At 50.6% G+C, this 22,445-nt stretch overlaps 1 protein-coding gene across 1 annotated transcript in view; it reads left to right on the top strand.

Annotated features, from left to right (window-relative positions):
- Positions 1 to 22,445, top strand: part of PLXNA1 (plexin A1) — a 274,845-nt gene that overhangs the window by 227,682 nt on the left and 24,718 nt on the right. The window contains 4 exon segments of the mRNA XM_038409069.2: positions 6,646 to 6,902; positions 13,350 to 13,416; positions 20,592 to 20,738; positions 22,061 to 22,220. Of these exon segments, the coding sequence (XP_038264997.1) occupies positions 6,646 to 6,902; positions 13,350 to 13,416; positions 20,592 to 20,738; positions 22,061 to 22,220 (631 nt within the window).

Genomic DNA, 22,445 nt, shown 5'->3' with positions numbered 1-22,445 from the left:
TTTGGCCATTCTGCTGAGATTGCCAACAAGAGGCTAGCGAGTGCCAGCTGTGGTGTGCTTTGGGGTGTGAGGGTGACACCTGGACTGCTGGGACCAGGCTGTGACCCACAAACCCGTGGTCACCCGAACTATCCAACAGCCACTTGTTGGTGACGAGAGAAAGGGGAGGTTTGTCCCATGGGAAATACCCAGAGTTTGGAATTAATTTCTGCCATGGAACATTGGGAAATTTCGCAGAATGAAAAATGCCCAAAAGTTTCAATCTCAGCAAAATAATGGGAGACGTTGAAGTCCCATTTTTCATTTCGAGCTGACATTTTGAAATGAAAAATGTTGCTTGGTTTCAACGTTGGCTTGAAACGACATTTTCATTTTGATTCTCCTGATCGGAAAATGGGGAAAAAATTCATTAACGTTGACATTTTCCCACGGAAAATACTTTACTTTGATGAAACCAGGTTTTCCAATGGGAAGACTTTGAGTGTGAAAAATTTCATCCATCTATAGTAACAACTGTCAGTCACTGCTAACCAAAACTGGGTTGATACTGGAAGTCTCCATACCCCACCCCCTCAGTCAGCCAGCTCCCACTTCTTTCTCTCCCCAGATTTCCTGCCCAGACATATGCGTGGCTGATTGCTGTACAGAACCAAGAGTGCCCTGAAACACGAGTCTCAAGGATAGGGAAAGTATTTTAGGCTTCTTGTGCTGAGATCCAGCCAGAAAAGTTTGGACACTTATGTCCTTTAGCGAGCTCAGTATTTTGGCAGTTCTTTAATTTGGAAAGGTAGAGATGTTTTCTTATGCTGTGGAACGTCCAAAGAGCTGGTCCGGGGTCTTTGCTGGGTATAAAGTGAATCCTATTTTTCATTGAATAGGAAATTGGAAGTTAGAGTGCGTGTGTGTGTGTGCGTGCGTGCGTGCGCACGCACGCACCTGCACCCTCGCTCACATAAATTCAGTGACACCGTTAGCCTGACAAATACACATTGCCAAAGTGTAAAAAAGCGCCAATCCTCCCAAGTCTCTGTGAGAGGAAGGTACGATCCACCCAGGTAGAGCTGCATGCTGGAGAGGGAGAATGAGTTTGTGGACACGCTAATCTAATCTAGTCATCACAACTGCCCTGAAGGCATCTCTTTGCATATAGGCTCTTCTTGTTCTCTGCTCAAGCAGTGCTTTGCTGCTGCTTCCACAGCCTCACTCCACTGTGGGCAGAGAGGTGGCCTGTGGCCAGTTACTAATACAGAGGATGTGTTGAAGAAACAGGTTCCCAGTAGTGACACACAGCAGCCTCTGCAAGGACATCTGGGCTCCCAGAGGGTTTGTGAACGTAGGGGCAAGGCTGCCCGGTGTTGTCCAATAGCACTTCCCCTCTTCGTACCTTGAGCAACAGCTGGGGGAGGATCTTCTAGGTTCCCCCTGTTTTTTTAACCCTTTCCTTTTTCACTCTTGCCAACCCCACCCTCCCTCAAACCCTATCTCATTGGAAGGCTGGATGTGCTCTGTGTGAGCCTGGCAGCATCAGGTGGTGGCCTGGGGAGGTGAGGGGTACCAATCTAGAGGGATGGTGCCTCAGGCTGTTCATATGGAGGTAATTTAATCTAAGGGAGCTGTCTGCTGTGCCGTGAAGTGGGCCTGCTCCCAGTTTGTATTTACCTGCACTGAGCCCAGAGGCACTGTCACCCACACATGACCAGTATGTGCCATACACAGCCGGGTAGCTATGTGGCATTGCATGAGGAAAATCATGTCCAGATAATAGCAAGGGGGTGACACACAGCAGGGCAGTTCTGAGTTCCCAACTAGTAGAAATAAAAGCTGAAGAGGATGGCTGATGAATAGAGTTGGAGGCCTGGGGAGACTTCCCTGTAAGGAGCGATTAGAAAGGCTGAGTTTAGACAAGAGACAATAAGAGAGGATGCAATGGCACAGAGAAGGGAAATCCGGCTCCTCTTTATTATCATTATTTATTATTTGTGTTACCGTAGTGCTTAGATAGGACAACAAGACAGTCAGTGAACTATCAAGGCAGCCAATGGAAAACTGACAAAAGGAAATCCTTTTTGACACAGTGCATATTTGATCTGTGGAACTCGTAGCCACAAGGTATCTTTGAGGACAAAAGCTCAGCAGGAGTAAGAAAAGATGAGACATACCTGTTAATAGAGAAAGCACCGTTGCTTATATTAGATGCGGTTGCATTTTGTATAGAAGGACTATAACGTTTATGTTTTCTGGCGTATGCCAACCACTGACTGATAGAGTTTGGAAGACACTTGCCCATAGAATCATAGAATATCAGGGTTGGAAGAAACCTCAGGAGGTCATCTAGTCCAACCCCCTGCTCAAAGCAGGACCAACCCCAACTAAATCATCCCAGCCAGGACTTTTGTCAAGCTGGGCCTTAAAAACCTCCAAGGATAGAGATTCCACCACCTTCCTAGGTAACCCATTCCAGTGCTTCACCACTCTCCTAGTGAAATAGTGTTTCCTAATATCCAACCTAGATCTCCTGCACTGCAACTTGAGACCATTGCTTCTTGTTCTATCATCTGCCACCACTGAGAATAGCCTAGCTCCATCCTCTTTGGAATCCCCCTTCAGGTAGTTGAAGGCTGCATTCAAATGCCCCTCACTCTTCTGCAGACTAAATAAGCCCAGTTCCCTCAGCCTTTCCTCATAAGTCGGGTGCCACAGCCCCCTAATCATTTTCGTTTCCCGCCGCTGGACTCTCTCCAATGTGTCCACATCCTTTCTGTAGTGGGGGCCCCAAAACTGAACACAATACTCCAGTTGTGGCCTCACCAGTGCCGAATAGAGGGGAATAATCAACTTCCCTCGATCTGCTGGCAATGCTCCTACTGATGCAGCCCAATATGCCATTAGCCTTCTTGGCAACAAGGGCACACTGCTGACTCATATCCAGCTTCTCTTCCACTGTAATCTCCAGGTGCTTTTCTGCAGAACTGCCATTTAGTCAGTCGGTCCCCAGTCTGTAGCAGTGCCTGGGATTCTTCCATCCTGAGTGCAGGACTCTGCACTTGTCCTTGTTGAACCTCATCAAATTTCTTTTGGCCCAATCTCCAGTTTGTCTAGGTCACTCTGGACCCTATCCCTACCCTCCAATTTATCTACCTCTCCCCACAGCTTAGTGTCATCTGTTAACTTGCTAAGGGTGCAATCCATCCCATCATCCAGATCATTACTGAAGATGTACCCCTGGGGCACTCTGCTTGATACTGGCTGCCAACTAGACTTTGAGCCATTGATCACTACCCATGGAGCCCGACGATCTAGCCAGCTTTCTATCCACCATTCATCCAGCCCATACTTTTTTAACTTGCTGGCAAGAATACTGTGGGACACTGTATCAAAAGCTTTGCTAAAGTCAAGATATATCAAATCCACTGCTTTCCCCATATCACAGAGCCAGTTATCTCATCATAGAAGGCAATCAGGTTGGTCAGACATGACTTGCCCTTGGTGAATCCATGTTGACTGTTCCTGATCACCTTCCTCTCCTCCAAGTGCTTCAAAATGGATTCCTTGAGGACCTGCTCCATGATTTTTCCAGAGACTGAAGTGAGGCTGACCAGTCTGTAGTTTCCTGGATTCTCCTTCCCTTTTTAAAAGATGGGCACTATATTTGCCTTTTTCCAATCAACCAGGACCTCCCCCGATTGCCACGAGTTTTCAAAGATAATGGCCAATGGCTCTGCAGTCACATCAGTGACTCCCTTAGCACTCTTGGATACATTAAATCTGGCCCCATGGACTTGTGCATGTCCTGCTTTTCTAAATAGTCCTTAACCTGTTCTTTCCCCACTGAGGGCTACTTACCTCCTCCCCATACTGTGCTGCCCAGCAGTCTGGGAGTTGGCCTTGTCTGTGAAGACCAAGGCAAAAAAAGCATTGAGTACTTTAGCTTTTTTCACATCATCTGTCACTAGGTTGCTTCACCCATTCAGTAAGGGGCCCATACTTTCCCTGACCACCACCTTTTTGCTAACATACCTGTAGAAACCCTTGTTACCCTTCACATCCCTTGCTAGCTGCAACTCCAATTCTGCTTTGGCCTCCCAGATTACACCCCTGCATGCTCGAGCAATATGTTTATACTCCTCCATAGTCGTCTGTCTAAGTTTCCACTTCTTGTAAGCTTCTTTTTTTTGTGTTTAAGCTCACCGAAGATTTTTCCGTTAAGCCAAGCTAGTCACCTGCCATATTTGCTATTCTTTCTGCACATTGGGATGGTTTGTTCATGTGCCCTCAATAAGGCTTCTTTAAAATACAGCCAGCTCTACTGCACTCCTTTCCCCCCCTCATAGCTTTCCAGGGGATCCTGCCCATCAGTTCCCTGAGGGAGTCAAAGTCTGCTTTTCTGAAGTCCAGGGTCCATATTCTGCTGCCCTCCTTCCTTTTATTAGGATCCTAAACTCAACCGTCTCATGGTCACTGCTGCCTAGGTTGCCACTTACTTCTACTTCCCCTACCAATTCTTCCCTCTTTCTGAGCAGCAGATCAAGAGGAACACGGCCCCTAGTTGGTTCCTCCAGCACTTGCACCAGGGAGTTGTCCCCAACACTCTCCAAAAACTTCCTGGATTGTCTGTGCACTGCTGTATTGCTCTCCCAGCAGATGTCAGGGTGATTGAAGTCCCCCATGAGAACCAGGGCCTCTGATTTGGAAACTTCTGTTAGTTGTCCAAAGAAAGCCTCGTCTACCTCATCCTCCTGGTCTGGTAGTCTAGAGCAGACACCCACCACAACATCACCCTGGTTGGTCTAGACTTAACCCAAAGACCTCTAAACTTAACCCAAAGACTCTCAACAGGCTTTTCTCCAGTTTCATACTGGAGCTCTGAGCAATCTTACTGCTCCCTTACATACAGTGCAACTCCTCCACCATTATCCCCCTGCCTGTCCTTCCTGAACAGTTTATACCCATCCATGACAGTGCTCCAGTCATGTGAGTTACCCCACTAAGTCTCTGTTATTCCAATCACATCATAGTTCCTTGACTGTGCCAGGGCTTCCAATTCTTCCTGCTTGTTTCCCAGGCTTCTTGCGTTTGTATACAGGCACTAGCCGTTTGCCCTACTTTCTCAGTATGAATCAGGAGGCCTCCCCGTTGCACCCTCCTCTTTATATTTCCTCCTGGTATCCCACTTACCTTTGGGCTTAGGTCACCATCCCCTGGCGAACCTAGTTTAAAGCCCTCCTCACTAGATTAGCAAGCCTGCCCGTGAAGATGCTCTTCCCTCTCTTTGTTAGGTGGATTCCATCTTTTCCTAGCAATCCTTCCTCCTGAAACAACATCCCATGGTCAAAGAATCCAAAGCCCTCTCTCCACCACCACCTGCATAACCATGCATTTACCTCCACAATTTGATGGTTCCTACCTGGACCTTTTCCTTCAACAGGGAGGATGGACGAGAACACGACTTGCGCCTCAAACTCCTTGATCCTTCTTCCCAGAGCCACGTAGTCTGTAGTGATCTGCTCAAGGTCATTCTTGGCAGTATCATTGGTGCCCACATGGAGAAGCAGGAAGGGATAGTGGTCTGAGGGCTTGATCAGTCTTGGTAGACATTCCGTCACATCCTGAATTCTAGCTCCAGGTCAAGCAGCACACTTCTCAAGTTTTCTGGTCTGGATGGCAGATGGATTACTCCGTCCCCCTTCGGAGGGAGTCCCTGACCACCACCACCTGTCTCCTCCTTTTGGGAGTGGTGGTCGTGGGACCCCCATCCCTAAGACAATGCATCCCATCCCTTCCAGTTGATGGGGTCTCCTTCTGATTCCTTCCCTCAGATGACTCTTCTAAACCATTCAGGCAGAGAGCCTGAAAACAGTTTCTTACCTCTATCTGCATTGGGGGTACATGGGTTCTCCCCTTTCTTCTTCTGGAGGTCACATGCTGCCAATTTTCTTTTCTGTTCTGCAATGCCCTCTCTGATTCTTCAGCATGCTGTGCCTACAGTACCAAACGCTGACTTCTGTCCAGAAAATCTTCCTTTTCTCTGATGCACACAGGGTTGATACTTGGGTCTCTAGTCCTTTAACCTTCTCCTCCAATATGGAGACCAGCTTGCATTTCCTACAAACGAAGTCGCTTCTATCCTCTGGGAGAAAGACAAACATGGCACATCCTGTGCAGGTTACAATAGCTGATCGCTCACTATCCATATAAGAGCGTCTTCAGATGTTGTATTTACTGCTCACAGAAGCCTGAAAGGCAAAAAAAACCTCTGTGGGAACTCCCGCCAAGTGAGCTTCCAGACAAGCTCCCTCGGTTTGCCTGTCCTCTGTTCGCTGCAGGTTATTCCAGAATTGTTCACTAGAGGGTTTCTTTCCTCTTCCTCCGGAGTACTCAGTACTGGCCACTGCTAGATACAGGATGCTAGCTAGATGGGCAACTGGCTATACCTGGTATGACAATTCCTATATTCCTTGATCCCCCGCTGCAGCATGCCTGGTAGTGCACATGAAGTCAGATGTGCTTCTCTGAGCTCTCTGCATTGCTAAGGCACAGAATGGGAAGAAGAGAAAGTCCAGGACACTAGCAAGGTGCAGTCCCCCTTCCTTCTCCAACATGTCTGCCCCCCAAATCTGACTCAGGGTGGTTGTTTTGTCCCTTCAGGTCCAGGCGAATGTGGAGAAGTCCTTGAGCCTCTTTGGGCAGCTCTTGAACAAGAAACATTTCCTGCTGACCTTCATCCGCACCTTGGAGGCGCAACGCAGCTTCTCCATGCGGGACCGGGGCAACGTGGCTTCCCTGATCATGACAGCGCTGCAGGGGGAGATGGAGTATGCCACAGGCGTGCTGAAGCAACTCCTCTCAGACCTGATTGAGAAGAACCTGGAGAGTAAGAACCATCCCAAGCTGCTCTTGCGGAGGTGAGTGTCCGTCTAAAATATATGCTTCGGATAGACTCTGATGGAGCCCCCCGGCCCATGCTACCGGTACAAAAAGTGCACCATGATCTTCATCGCCGGTGTACAAAGCTCCATGAAAGTCTCACGATGTCTGTGCCTCTGGTGATGATTCCCGCTCACCTGCCACACAATGAAGGGGAGGAATCAGTGCTGATGTTGTTGGCTGTGGTGGAGTATAAGGGCATCTTGCTTTGCAATGTGAAAGCAGAGGTGTAATGTCCACTGCTCTAGCCTGTGGTTCTGTGGTTCCTTGTGGTCAAACTCCAGAGAGCACAACAGTTTGGTACGTGAACCGCTGCCCCGCTCCTGCCCCCTCCTCCCTATGTATGTCTGTGCATGTATTGGAAGTGCACTGTGCCCACCTTTTGTGACGTGATCAGGTGTCTTCTCCATCAGCTGAGGTGGTGGCAGCATCCAATGGATACGACCCTTGGTAAAGCATTTCCTTGGTTGTGTGAGATTCACTCAGAAAGGCTTCCCTGCAAGAGATGGGTGTGGGACCTTGGGAAAAGCTCCCTGAGTTTCGGATAGTCGGGTGCTCAGAAGCCGTGCTTTATTTCCGTGCTTAGAGAACCCTGCAAGTTTGTTTTTAAGCCAGGGATTTAGAAGCTAGTTGCTTTCTGAAATTCTTTGATGTCAGATGGAACCCTTCAGTGCTGGAGATGGAGCTTTCTCAGGGTACCAGGCTATTCCTTGGAAGTGAAACCCTCAGTTTCTTCCACTCCCTTCACAGCATGTTTTTCCCTGCTGGGTTCCTAGTGCAGTAATTCACACTTCCCTATGAGACCTTTGCCTGTAGATTTCCTCCTCACCCAGTCCTGGCTCTGGCTGCTTTGAGGTGTAGGGACAGGGCCAGACATGCCCATCCTTCTGTACTGCCTTTGCAGGCTTCCAAATTGGCCAGTATCAGGTGCCCAGCACCTGTGGGTTCCTAAGCTCGAGGTTAGCCAGGATTCCCTCCAGCTCTGCCATTGGATGGGTGCTGTGTTGTATCAGTCATGGCGCAGGGCCCCTGCCATGTGTACGTTAGACGGCGGGCTGCAGTAGCAGGAGCCACTGGCAGTACCAACGTGTTGGACCTCTAACTTGTTGGTTCCTGCCCAGTTTTTCAGCCGCTTCAGACAGTTTTTCCTCTGTGTCTAGGAGGCTCCCAGTACCTGGCTAGCATGAGAGAGGGAAAACATATCCATGGTTTTCCCCAGTGCTAACTCTGGGGCTTCTCATTTGACTTATGTGCAGAGATGTCGAATGAGTTGGGGAGGTGTTGGCATCATGCACTAAAGGCAAATTGATCCATGGCTAACAGCTGCTTGGACAATGGGAACTCCACATCATTGGGGATGCTATGTAGAGTTGGAGACCTATGGTGAGCTAGCACAGGCTGCTGCTACCACTGCAGTGATGCTCCCAGCTGCATCCTGCCAGCATTCCAGCGCTCCCTCCCGCACCCTGCCATTCCCACCATCGTTCCGGCGCTCCCGCCGGCATTCCAGTGCCCTTGCCATTCCCGCCATCGTTCCAGTGCCCCTGCCATTCCTGCTGGCGTTCCGGCGCTCCCTCCAGCACCCTGCCATTCCTGCCGGCATTCCAGTGCCCCTGCCATTCCTGCCGGCGTTCCAGCGCTCCCTCCGGCACCCTGCCATTCCTGCCGGCATTCCAGTGGCCCAGCCATTCCTGCCAGCGTTCCAGCACCCAGGACAGTATCCCGCTGGCATTCCAGTGCCCCTGCCATTCTCTCCGACATTCCAGCACCCCTGCCATTCCTGCTGGCGTTCCAGCACCCCAGACAGCATCCCACCGACATTCCAGTGCCCCTACCATTCCTGTCGGCATTCCAGCACCCCGGACAGTATCCTGCTGGCATTGCAATGCCCCCACCATTCCTGCCGGCATTCCAGCGCTCCCTCTGGCACCCTGCCATTCCTGCCAGCGTTCCAGTGCCCTGGACAGCATCCCACTGGCATTCCAGTGCCCTTGCCATTCCTGATGGCGTTCCAGTGCCCCGGACAGTATCCCGCCGGCATTCTAGTGCCCTTGACATTCCAGCGCCCTGCCATTCCTTCGAGCGTTCCAATGCCCCTGCCATTCCTGCTGGCGTTCCAGCACTGCTTCCGGCCTCCACCATTCTCACCGGCGTTCCAGTGCCCCGGACCACCTTCCAGCACCCCTTCCAGCAACCTGGTGCTCCTGGCCTTTACTTAGGCCAGGAGCAGTTACCAGCAGTCAGCATCTCCCCACTTGTGAAACTCCCAGCTGTACTTTACCTCACCTCAATGGCCTCCGTAGCTGACTCCCTGATTGGTTGCCACCAAGCGTATGTGCAGCTCCCACCTGGCTGGAATGCTCCAATGTCTCCTTAGGCTGTGTCAGGCTTCCCTTCTGCAGTAAACCCTCCCCCTTGCCTCTTCAGGGCATGACAGGGCATGTTCACATGACCAGGCAGGCTGGGGGTTTCATGCAAGTCAAGTGGATTTTCACCGGGGGAGGAGACAGGAGCAGGAAGGGAGTGCGAGCAGGCGGCAGCCTTCCAGCTCCACTGTGAGTCTGCTGTGCCCCATCAATACTTAATGACAGAGCTGAGCTCTCCTCTCACGGGCCGATGAATATTGAAAGATATACCAAGTGCAGAACAAAACCAATTAATAAATGACACCATCGCAGCACCTGGCCCCTCCCCGCTTCCTTCCTCTTCCTAGAGCTCGCCTTTCCCAGTGCCACACTGTCCTCTACCCAGCACCACAGCATCTGAGCTCTCCAGGAGAAGGTGTGCGTACGTACTCAGGGTTTCCAAGGTCTGTTGGCCTTTGCATAGATGTCACTTAGGGGCTTGCTGCTCATTTGGGCATAGAGATCAATTTCCAAAGAGTGGAATTTTTCATTGGAAGTACCAGGATAGGAATGTCCCAAAAGGTCTTCCACTAACCACCTCCTGTCTGTCTGTTTCTCTTTGGGTGACTGCTTCCCCTCCCTGTGTCTCAGTTTTGCCATCTGTAAAATGGGGTTGACCTGTACCTCCCAGGTGTGCTGTATTCTTTAATGTCTGCCCTGAGTGCCTCAGATAGAGGGTGCCTGGGGAGGACACATGGACCAAGTTCTGGCTCTTGACCTGGTGAGGACCTTGCCTGAGTAAGGCCCTGGCGATGTGACCTTGTGGGTTTTCCTTTCTCTACACAATCTCACCATTGTCCGCCTCCCCAGCACTCTGCTAGCACCGCCTTTCCCCTCCCCTTTTGCAACCGCTCTCCCGTTTACATACAACAACTGGTTTCACTGACATATTTAAGCCGGATGATCAGATCATGGGTCACTTGGAGCATTGCAGAGCTGCCACCAAGCAAAGCTCCAGAATCAAGCAAATCAATATCAGTAAAAGCAGAGCGAATGAGCCCTGGCTTGGGGAGCCCCTGGCAGCCCTATCCTCCAAATCGTGGCAGCAGTCCAAGGACAGCGACGAAAGCAGGCCCAGCCCTTGCTACCTCTGTCTCGGCTTGCACAGGTGCAGGAGGAGTTTGTTTTTCCCAGAGGGCCTAAGAAGCGCGGAAGATTTAATGCAGTGGGTGTTAGATTTATTGAGGTGCATCGGAGGAGCTGTGAGGGGCCCACAAGTGGAATAGCGGGGGAGGGGGCGTTAAAGGCAGGAGCGAGAGGAGCTGACAGGCAGAGAGTAGTGTGGTCAGGCCTCAGTAGCATGGAGTGCTGCAGGGCAGGATTGAAGTGTATTGGCCATGGCTAGTCCTAGCTTGATCCCTTTCTTTTTACTCTCATCTAATTGCTGTGTGGTTATGTTCAAGGAATGAACCGATTTCTACCAGCCCCCATGCCCTCACACGCACACACAAGAGCTGAGTTCTGGGCTCTTCCTCCTCCATCCTTTGTAGTCGGCTGCTGGTGGATAAGGGGGTGGGATCAAACATCAAGAGTAACAGGATTAACTTTAACCAGGCTGGGGAGATGTGGTGTTTAGTAATTTTACTGTTGTATAATCCCCTCTAACTATGGCACCTGGCCACATCGCAGATAAATACAAACGTCCGCTTGTAACCAGGACTGTGGAAGAATCTCCCGAGGGAAGCTGAAGCTGACTTGAAATGAACGGGAGGGGCTATTCTGCAACTCTCGTTCAATCCGGACAGCTGGAGAGGGATGTCTATTAAACTTCTTCATTTTCATCCTCCAGTTCCCTCTTTCCCGTGATACCTTCTCCATCCCACATGCACCCCTCCCCTGGCAGAGCAGGCTGAGGTGTGGGCAGGACTGCTCAAAAGCAGCTCAGATTAAATTAACACTAGGAAAGATGATCTGCTCCAAACAATCTGTGATCATTAATTGTTCCCTTCCCATCCTCCCCACGTGGCGCTTCCTTTGTGTGACGGGGACATGGCACAAAGTCTGCAGGCTCCAAGCGTTGGAGTTTTTTGTTTTTTTAAATAAATGCATTTTTCTATGTTCCTCTTCACTCCCCCGGTGCAGCGGGAAAGCAGTTACCTTCTCGAGGTCATTAGTGTTGCTTGTGCTTTTGTGAGCATCTGCATTCGAAAATAGCTGATCTGATGATTAATGGATGGAGCAGCTGAAAAAGCATAACTAGAGAATTTCAGTGGGAACCGTCTGGGATTTTTCTTTTTAAGGAAGTGTGAGTGGCTTTTTAAAGAAATGAATGTGTTAAAGAGAACGCTGATCCTGGTGACAGCATGAGGCCTCTCATGTGCAGGGCCGTACACGTTGCAAGCAGACACCATGCAAGTTTCCCCCATGCAGCCTGCCCGATTCACCTCAATCCAGGCCTGCATCATTCGCTGCTGTTCCATTTCTGCTCTGGCTCCAGAGTTTGGCTGATCACCTCACTGCCAATCTGTAGCACCCTCTCTTATTCCAGACCGAGGCTTCTCACACAATTCTGTCCGTGCACTTCAATCCTGACCCACATCATCTCCTGCTATTCCGCTCCTGGGCCCCTTCACACAGATCTGTTGGTCCACCTCACACCTGACCTGCAGCCCCTACTATTCCAGTTCAGGCCCTCTGCTGTCCAGACATGATTAGCTGTGCTGGAATTTTAGGTGGTTTTGTGATATTCCCAAATGTGCATAGGAAACAATTCTGCACTCCCCATCCCTGCTCTCCTACAGTGTTTTTGCACATGATGTGATCCAAATTCGAACTGAGCTTTACAGAAGCAAGAGGCCACTTCCAGAGCTGCTGCACCCCCAAAGTTTGATAAGTATCACTTTATCTGTCAGTCTCTGTGTTTCAGCGCCTTGCGGAGCTAGCACTGACTGCCAGCTCCATCAAAGTTTGCTCCAAACTCCTCCTCCATCACATTCACTTTGCTGGGAAACAGGCATGTGCCACACCAGGACTAAGGATCACCAGTCAGCCCACCTCCACTCCATGGGCAAGGAACTGATCATAGGGGATAAACCCCCCTGTTCTTGGTCGAGGATCATTGCTCAGTGCTGCAAAGGAACATGGAAGACAGCCTAAGTTTCCAGTTGGTTCATGTGTAGGGTCCATTGCTTGTGCAGAATATTATAATGGATGGGCTAATGTGTGAGCACCACTGGCCTTTACTGGCTGAAATCAGATCTGCTGAACCATGTTTCATAGTCCATGCATTGCTAGCAGCTTGTGGTGATTCTCCTTTAGCTCAAGTGGCAGGGGCCTGAGCGTCTGGAGCAGAAAGATCAGAGTTGTACCCCAGCTGTTGCTAAAGTTCTGCATGGTCTAGGTGTGCAGCATGGTGACAAATATGGTGTTCTAGGATTTGTCGTAATATTTGGATTTGTTATAATATTCATATTGGATGCCTCAAATGCCCTCCTCCCATTGAAGACATTAAGATGAACCCAGTGCGTGAAATTTACGAGATCCACCTCAAGTTCCCCAGTTAAGGAGGATTGTAGAGGAAACTGACCGGCCCCAGAGTGGGACACCTGGAAAAACAGGCCAGAGATCTCATGTAGCTGTGGGTGGGAGGTGCTTACCAGGAAGGAAGGGAGGGAGGCTTCTTTGCATTGCTGCAAGGATCCCCTGAGGGCAGGAGCCCTGGCTGCTGTCTCCTCCCTACTGAGGTGATGCTGACAGGGAGTGGAGCCAGCTCTGCGTCTCCCTTTGGCTGGATTCCTGTGTCTGAGTCCTGCAGGTGAGCAGGCTCCTCTCTAATGAGCTCTCCCTGTGGCAGGCTGGGATTGACTCCCAAAGGGACCATCTTTATTTTTTTGTCATAGCAACCCCCAGGACTCTTGCCGCTGCCTGCTGCCCCTTAGTTCTGAGGTTTTTGCCTTCGAGGACATGACCTGTAAAGGAAATGAGAAATAGGTAAAAGGTCCGAGACCGAGGAGACTGCAGGAAAAATCGGAGACCTCCACTTCTCTGTTGTGACGTTCTTACTCTCTGCCTTCCCTACAGGACGGAGTCTGTGGCTGAGAAGATGCTGACGAATTGGTTCACGTTCCTCCTGTACAAGTTTTTAAAGGTGAGTGTGGAAGAGACCACTAGCCCCAGGGGCCGGCCTCCTTCCCTGTGGGAACCATCTCTATGCTGGGATGGGATGGTGTGTGGATGGGGAGCCAGGAGATCTGGGTTTCCAGGTCTGCCATTGACTTGCTGTGTGACCATGGGCACATCACTTCCCCACTTTGTGCCTCAGTTTCTCCCTCTTTCTGTAAAATGGAGCTAGTGATTCTGACTCACCTCCCTACAGGGCAGGGTCATGAGGCTAAACCTAATCCTGTCTAGCTTAACACAAAGGGCTGGTCTACACTGGGAACTTACATCTCTCAGGGGTGTGAAAAACCCACCCCCATGAGAGACGCAGCTATACTGACCTTATTCCCGGTATAAACAGTGCTAGGTCTCTGGAAGAATTCTTCCGTCAACCTAGCTAGCATCTCTCGGGTGTGGGGTGGATTAGGAGAACTCCTGTTGGCATCGATGGTGTCTGCACTGGAGCTGTGCTGTAGTGGTTTAAGTGTAGACATACCCACAGTGTTTTGAGTTCCCTGCATGGAAGATGCTAGAGCAAGGCCCGGTGCTGGTGTCACCTGAATCCTGAGGGCCTTACTCAGCCCAACCCCCACTTACAGGAATGGGAGTTTGCCAGAGTAATGCAGGAGCCAGGGCCCCTGGCTGGGTTTGGCTGCTAGTCCATGTCCCTCACTTCTAGTGCCGCAGGGCCCCAGGATTGGCCCCTCCCTGTTAAAGCTCTAGCTCTAGCTGTGGATGCCAGCTGGAAGGCTCTGCAGCCCATTCAACGCAGAGCCTGTTCTGCTGTCCTGCCCTGTCTAGTCGGCTGCTTTGCTTTTCTCTGCATCTTTTATAGCTAAGGCTGTTCAGCAGGGAAATGGCACCTTGCGCAGTCCCTTGGCTCCAGCCATTCACCCCCCCACTCCACAAAACTGCCATCGTGCTGACTGATGTATTGGCAGTGTGGGGCGGGGATGCCAAGTGGGGTCATGAATAGCAGGAGGCAGGTAGACTCTGAGCAGCAAAGGTGCTAGTCTCACGCCCACATCCTGTAGGCCCAGCATGGCAGATCAGCAATGGCTTCTCAGTAGGCTGTTGTTCCGAGCTGTTCAGGAGGTGTCTGTGCCTTTAGAAGGAGCTCCCTTCTTTCAGCCAGGCTCGCTGCATCTCCATACCCAGTTGGCACACAGCATCTGCGTTTCCTTCCCTGCACTTGCAAACCTGGTGGCCATAATTCACCCTGGTGCAGCTCCACCCATGGTAGCAAGGGAAGAAGCTGAGGTGTAAATGGAGTGGGAGCATTTTTACCACAGCCTCATCTAATATTATTCAGTGGAGATAAAGCCACCCGAGTGCTGTCTACCCGACTGTCCCCCACTGTTAGGGCTGCACCAGTGGGAAATTGCAGTGGCAGAGTTCACTGGCAGCGTGGTAGGAATGGTGGTCTGCTGTGTGCTCCAGAAGGAAGCAAGCTGGGTGTTTGTCAGTCAGCAGAGCCGCTTCCCCAGGATCTTGCCTGGTGTTTACTCAGCGAGTCCTGGTGGCACGGAGCCGTTTTTGTGCGATTTCATCCCTCATTAAGATAAAGAAGGTTTGAACCATTTCCAGGAGAGGAGTGTGTGTGAGCAGGCACCTGCGCAGACCTGAGTGATTGCCAATGAGAAGTGATTTATAATATCACTTACATGCACTTCGCGTTGTGCCTCTGTCTAGGGATGGCCCAGATCTATAAAAAATATATCTGTACAGTGTCTGTCGTTTTCCCACGGCAGGAGAGGAGTGAGGTTTTGCCCACCGTGTCCTCCTCACTCCGTGGGTTTGCATTTGCGCATCACGCTTTGCGTTACACAGGGTTTCAAAGGGCGTTATAAATGCAGGCAGCAAACGATCCATGCCTAGCACCTTTCACCACAGCATGCGGGGAGGGAAATATTCAGGCCAGTGGGACAGAATCACACTTTGCGGAAAGTGGCAGGTGATCTCTGGAGGGCCAGACCTTTGGAAAAGATTTGCTATTGTAAAATACAATTGAGTGCATTTGTGCACCTGATTTGCTCGTGTAATTGTGACTGTGCATGCAGTTGCAGTGCTTGGACATGCTAAAGCCCAGCAATGCATCTAGCTGGCTCTTTGCTCATGAAGAGAGTGCCACTGTGTAAGCGAAGGGGGTTGCAAAGGCTCTCACATTTCTGTGCTTGTGACTGTGTGTATTCTAACAACGGGCTTCTGGCTGCGTGTGTGGGGCATATGGGAGCTGGTCTCGTTCAGATGAAACCCACAGAGTGAGCTACTGAGATAGGCAAATTGTGTTCCATGAACGGTGACGGGCTAAACTAATCCTGCTGGGAGTTGAACATGCAGTTCAGGGTCTGGCTGTTTCAGCCTCGATGCTGAGCCAATGTCCTCTGTGTGCTTTGCCCTCCTTGCTGACACCTCGATACATTGTTGTCTGATTTGAAAGCTCCTCTGAGTCAATTCACTCATTGTCTGTCCTGGGGCATGACTCCCACTAAGAAGTTAAGAGGAAAAGAGAGACATGGGGAGGGGCCAGGAACATCTCCTCTGTATGGAGATGTTTGGCTAACTGGCAGTGGGAGCGGATAGTCTCCCGGGTCTAAAGAGCAGTGAAGAGAAGGATTATTTAGGGCCGTACCGAGGGGCATAATTAAAGGAAAATATATGCAGATTACCAGGACAAACTTGCTGGCAGTGAGATCTATTAGGCTGTGAGAAAGTCACCCAGGAGAAGTGGTGGAAGCCTCATTGCTTGCTTGGAACACCTAAAATTAGCCTGGACAAGACCCTAGAAGATGTGTCTGATAGGGACTGCTCCTGCCTTGGTCTAAGGGAGATGGAATGGGTGGGACGTGCTAGAGCCATGTAATTTCTGTGATTCTGTGAGGTGAGGGTTGCAAGTGGCAGGGAGAGGAAACCCTGGAGCTGGATGGAACAGGTATTGCAGCAGACAGTTTGCCAGCAGGGAAACATATGCCTTGCACCAAGTAGTGGTAATTGTGCATGTAAATTAGGCACGCGCACTCGGACGTGCTAGCCTTTTTGTGTGCACAGCTGCTAGGACACTTCTCAGAAACAACTGCCCTTGAAGGGCCCTGATGCACTTTTTGTTTGATTAGGGGTTGACCTGCTGTCTTCAGCTGATGTGAGCTGATGATGATGATCTGGTGCAAAGCCATAGAGGGCAGGGGCTTTTGTCTCTGGCTTTCCCCCAAGAAGAATTTCCAGGAGCAATGACAACAGGAGTGCAGCGAGCAGGGTGCAATTTTTATACTTGTAGACCCATTTGCCCCCCATGCCTGCATGCATTGTGACCATGGTCTAGCAGGGTGGATGCCCCCCCTGGATGCCCCCATGGTGGCTAGCACCTGGAGATGCGGCTGCACAGAGGGATCTGGCAGCATGTGACTCAGAGGAGCAAAGCAAGCCGGTCAGTCATCATACACAACTGGGACATTGCGTATTGTTTCTCAGAGTGCAGTGCCGGTGTCTAGCTCCACCCAGTGTAAGAATGAAACCGGTCCTAGGATAGGATCCCAGAGCTCCTCTCTCTTCCTGCCAAGGTGTCTCCTGGCCCTACCTCTTGAGGAGGAAATGGGGACAGGCGACCGCAGTGGAATCACTAAGGCCTGGTGCTTTCATAGGGCCCTGCAGCAACATTCATCAGACTCTTAATGAGACACCCCAGGGGAAGGCAGAAGGGAAAAAAATAGAGACGAGCATTGAAAAATGCACGGTATTAGGTGCCTGATGAGCTAAATCTTATCAGTAAGACACTGTGAGCATTTGCCAGCTTGGCTCAGACTGCCTAGGGCCTATCCTCTCCTCTCCCCCCCCCCATGCAAATGTATGCACCGCACAAACATTCCCTTACATGCCCCCTTCTAGCAGCTTGTCTTGCTTGTGCGAGGGAACTTCTGCAGGAGCATTTTCCTTCGTAACTTTTTCACAGACACACTAAGTGCTGGCAGTGGTGCAGCCTGAAGCTTGGGCAGAATTGCGTTCTAGAGCCAGGCTGCCCTCTGTGCCCTCGGGGTGGCACATCATTGGGTATGTTTCAGAGAGGGGTGTCCCTGGGCCCCTCTTATATTTTGCTTTCTGTGGCAGTCTGGAATTGTAGGGAACTTCTAAAGGAACCATCTGGTCAAAGTCAAAGAAACCCCACCAGTTTCCAGGTAACATCCCTCTCTCTGACCTGGTTGGGAGGAGGTGAAAAGTGGGGGCAATGCTTTCCTCCATTCAGGGGAATGTGACCATATAGGGCTAAGATGGCCTGTCCCAGGACTGTCCCACGGGATGCTTTGCAGGGTTCCACTGACGTTGAGAATGGGATCTGCTGCAAACGGCTGATTGCTGGCTCTCTTGGACACTGGCTCCAGATCACTGGTCACTATCTTACAGCAGTGGGAATGCATTGTGGTTTCCTTTTAGATCACCCAGGGGTCATGCACTCCAGCTCCACAGTGAGATGGCAACCAGTCCGGGCGCTGTCTGTCATCTTTGCTTCTGCTTGGAATGGACCAGAGAGTAAGTCAGAAAGAGTATGGGGAAGAGGAGAACTGTCCAGCACAGGGCCATTGGTAATGGGCCACAGAGCCTTTCACCTCTTATATTTGATTGTGGCAGAGAGAGACCAAAAATCATTCCCATCTAATGGTGACCTGTGTGAAATGATCAAGTGGGGTCAGTCCAGCTGCAAGAGAACAGGGGTCTGCAGCATGGAAAAACCACCCTGATTGGCACTAATTGCTCCTCCTTGCTGGAGATCTTGGCAGAGATGCCAAGGATTGAATGGACTATAGGGACATACCTGTCCTCCTTGGAGGGGGTCTCCACAGTGCTGGGTGGAGGAAGCTCGCACTGCAGTTGCCTGGGCTGTACTGCTTCCTGTAGGCTGACAACCTGTCACCGTTCCAGAGTGCAAAACTTGCTTTAAAGGATCAAATTGGTTAATTAGTTAATGTCTCTCCAGCCCTTTGCATACAGAAAGCCCCGTATTCTACATTCATTTTCTTTCCAAAGGGGGGATCTGCAGAGCCTCACTGGGCTGGAAAATGAAATGGGTCAGTGCTCAGGGGTGACATTTTTAAAAAGCAATCTGCTACAGCAGCGGGTTCCTGTAGAGAGTGGGACCGGACTGCCGGCGAGAGGGAGAAAACTGCATACTGAGAATGGAGCAGATAAACGAGATGTGACCACGAAGGCTTCTCCAATTTATTCTTTATCTGTGTCACTTTCCCCTGGCTGGGAGTTTTACAGGAGCTTTTATAAGCAATCAAAGGAAGTGACTCCCTTTCTTTACTCTCATGAAAGCAGGCAAAGAAAGCGAACTAGAAAGGCAGGCGTTTCTCTGCCGGCTGGAATGGAATTGCTGAGCGGGCTTGTTGGTTTACGGTCATTATTTTGCTTTTGCGTTACGAGGAAACTATTAATAAACAGCACGGCACCCACACTGGGGCTCTTTCTCCCCTCTCTCTCTTTTCCAAGCTGACTTAATGAAGCCAAGTTTGCAAATGAAACATAATTTCAAAGACAGGCGTGTTGTCGGAAGGTCTGGGGATGATATATGCCTGTTCCTGCTCGTTAGCAGCTGTCTCTTTAATTACCGCAGATGCTAACGAGATGCTAACAGCATATGGTGACAGGGAGAGCAGCCGCACTTTGCACCAAAGTACAATTTATTTGTAAGGCGGACGGGTTGAGGGGGGGCAGTGCTGGTTGGGTGGAAGCAGTTGGATTTTTTTCTAGCCACCCGCCCACCCCTCTTCCTGTCCCTGTTTGGTCAGGGGTAAAGCCTGCTTCTGGGAGGCAGTTCAGAGAGAAGGTTCAAGTTGTGGGGCACTATGTTAGCAGTGTCATCGCTGTGAGACTTGGCTCTCCCCATTCCCACATCCCTGCTCTCCCAGACCCCTTCCATCTCCTCACCCCTTCCATTTGCCTTGACCCCGGTACATTTCCATCCCATCCCCCCGCACACTTCCACCCCTCCCCTAGAGCCCCTGGCGCACGATGGTACCGTACCTACATCCTTGCCTGGCTTGTCTTTTTCAAGAATGTTGCAGTTTAATACATTTTCCATTGTGGCCCCTTTTCATGCATCACTATCCTGTAGTAATGCTCATTTCCATTGTCTCCCCTTCCCCTCTTTATGGGGCCGTGAATGCCGGGGCAGTGGTGGCTGAAGGGTTGCAGAGGAGTTGGGTAACACGTTGTTTCACAGTGAGGACATGCCCTGCTTCCTAAGCACGCAATGTGGGTGGCCACGTGACTGGATGAATTGAAGGAAACCCCATCACTCAGCCCAAGCCTCCACTGAGAAGCCAGTGAATGAGATTGTTGGTAGTGAGTTGGCCTCTTAATCCCTCTGTCTCTTGAATCTGGCTGTGGTCCCCATCGCCGTAATATCAGCATTTTCTTCTTATCCTTCTGGCCTCTCAAAGGAAACTAAGGGCATAATCCTGGGTCCTCCCGCTTTGTAATCCTTGGATGGGGTCCGTAATGATACCCCTCCCTACCCCTTTGGCAGGGTGTCCTGTTCATGGGTGGTTTCCCTTGGCCAGTTCAGGCCATCAATTATACTCCACAAGCTCAGAAAACCCAAGACAGCTCGCCCAGATCAGATGTAGAGGGGTGCTCTGAGCACAGACTAGCTCTGATGCTAACTCACTCTCTGACCTGGAGCTTAACCTGTCTGCCTGCATCTCCCCCACGTGAGCAGGGTTCGGCAGAGAATGGCTGGAAAGCATTGTGGGAATGGGCTAGGGGTTATGATTCTAATTTAAAAATAGCGGTGAAACAAACAGCAGCTGGTTCTGAGGGCGATAAAAGGAGGTAAATTGCCTCCATTTGCCCCAGCTGTTGAGATCACAGCACAGGTCATTTTTGTGCACATCTGAGGCAATGTTTTATAGCTAATGCTCCCCAAAGCATTTGGCAACATAACACGTTTTGCTATTGGTAACGGAGTTGCAGAAAGCTGGCCTGGGACTATCTTGGCAAGTGCTGAGAACAGTATTTATAAGGCCACACACTGGTGATTGATCCTGTGAGGACAGGGCAGACTCCTGCATTCTGCTTCTCCTTGCAGTAGCTGAGGGCTTCCTTGAAGGGTTAGGATTGGTGTCTGGTGCCCTCTCACCTCTCGCTCTTCCCCCTCCCTTTACCCCACAGGAGTGTGCTGGAGAGCCTCTTTTTATGCTGTACTGTGCCATCAAACAGCAGATGGAGAAAGGACCGATTGACGCCATCACCGGAGAGGCCCGCTACTCGCTGAGCGAAGACAAGCTGATCCGGCAGCAGATTGACTACAAAATGCTGGTTAGTGCAAGCGGGAGCCTCGCCCAGGACTGGTTCTTGCCAGGACCCCTAGGTTCAGCTATTTAACGAGGTCTTTAAGGTGCCCAAGGTACTTTGCAGAGAGCAGTTTGTTTCATTTTTCTCTCTCTAGCATCCCTGGTCGTGCCTCTTACCCTTACCGTGTTGTTTCTCGCATGTCCTGGGGAGGGTGGGTGTGGCATGACAAGGCTTGCCATCACAGCAGACCTGGGAGAGCTTAAAACACGTCAGTCCCCCTCTTGGATGGATGGATACTGTGCACCGACATACCCTGGGGCCCTGACAGAGATGGAAGGAAAAGGAGATGCTACTGAGCGTAGCCTGTTGTGGGCAGGGGCTTGGACCAACCAGCCAATGGGTTTTCTGGGGTAGGGTGATGGTGTCTGTGCAAAGGGCAGAGATGGCTGCGGATATTATATATCTTCTTCCTACTTTTCAGAGCCTGGAATTAGGTACTAGCTCTCACCTTCTCCCACCCCACCCACCTTGATTGCCTTGTCTGTCCAACCCCTTCTGGGTGATTCAATAAAACCCTTCCCATGACTAAACCCAGTGCTGACTCCTCCTTGCTTATCTTCACTTGGATTGCTTTGGAAGCGTGGGGGCGGGGGGTTGGTTACCCTTCTATTGCCTATTATCCACAGAACATGCATTGAGCTTTTACCATTCAGAGCTAAGAGCTTGTCTACATTTAAAACGCTATAGTGGCACACCTGGGCCATGGTAGCACTTCAGTGTAGACAGGAGGGGTTCTCCCATTGGCATAGGAAATCCATCTCCCCATTCAGGAGCTTGGATTTTTCACACCCCTGCCCGATTTAGTTAATCCAACCTAATTTTTTAGTGTATGCCAGGCCTAAGATTATGTAGGAATAGTCTGCCTTAAGCACCATTTATTGCTTTGTCCCAACAAGACATCTGTGAAGTTGGCACTGCTGATTGTCCCATGTTATACTCTCCAGAAGGTAGGGATAAGGACTTCTCCTATTCCACGTTCTCTGGAATATGTCCAGGCATGGGTGTGACTCGGGATTGCATAGTTTTATGGGTTTGTTCTAGTTTACTGGCTGCTGGGATCCCCTTGTTGATATCTCTCTGCTTTCCTGGAGTGAGGGGGTTAATTATATTCAGTTTTGGGGTCAGGGGAATGCTTCAAAGCTGCCACTCCTCAAAACTAAATGCCCCTGGATGTGGAGGCACAGTCAGTAGACAGCTGTGACACCTGTGTCCCTGGCTACACGTTCCTGGCCGAAGGTGAGGTGCGTCCCATCACACAAGTCTCTCTGCTTCTCTGTGTTGTACAGACACTGAACTGCGTGAACCCTGAGAATGAGAATGCCCCCGAGATTCCCGTCAAGGTTCTGAATTGTGACACCATCACACAGGTGAAGGAGAAGCTGCTAGATGCCGTCTACAAGGGTGTGCCCTACTCCCAGAGACCGAAGGCAGGAGACATGGACCTGGGTGAGATTAAGAGATAGAGGCATTTGCCATGTGGCTAGGACAGATGGAGCATCAATGTCGACTAGAAGAGCTTAATGTCAGGGGCTTCAAGCTGGTCTGAGTGTTTCTGTAGAAGGTGGAGGCAGAGCACCCAATGCAGGTGTCCTGTAGAACACGTGACCCAGAGGGGCCATTGCATCTGATCCTGTCTTAATCCACCACTGCATACCATAGAGGACGTATCCA

This window comes from Dermochelys coriacea, chromosome 7 (genome assembly GCF_009764565.3).
Source record: "Dermochelys coriacea isolate rDerCor1 chromosome 7, rDerCor1.pri.v4, whole genome shotgun sequence".
Lineage (NCBI taxonomy): Eukaryota > Metazoa > Chordata > Testudines > Dermochelyidae > Dermochelys > Dermochelys coriacea.
The sequence above is the reverse complement of the archived record's forward strand: the minus strand, read 5'-3'. Positions and strand labels throughout refer to the sequence as shown.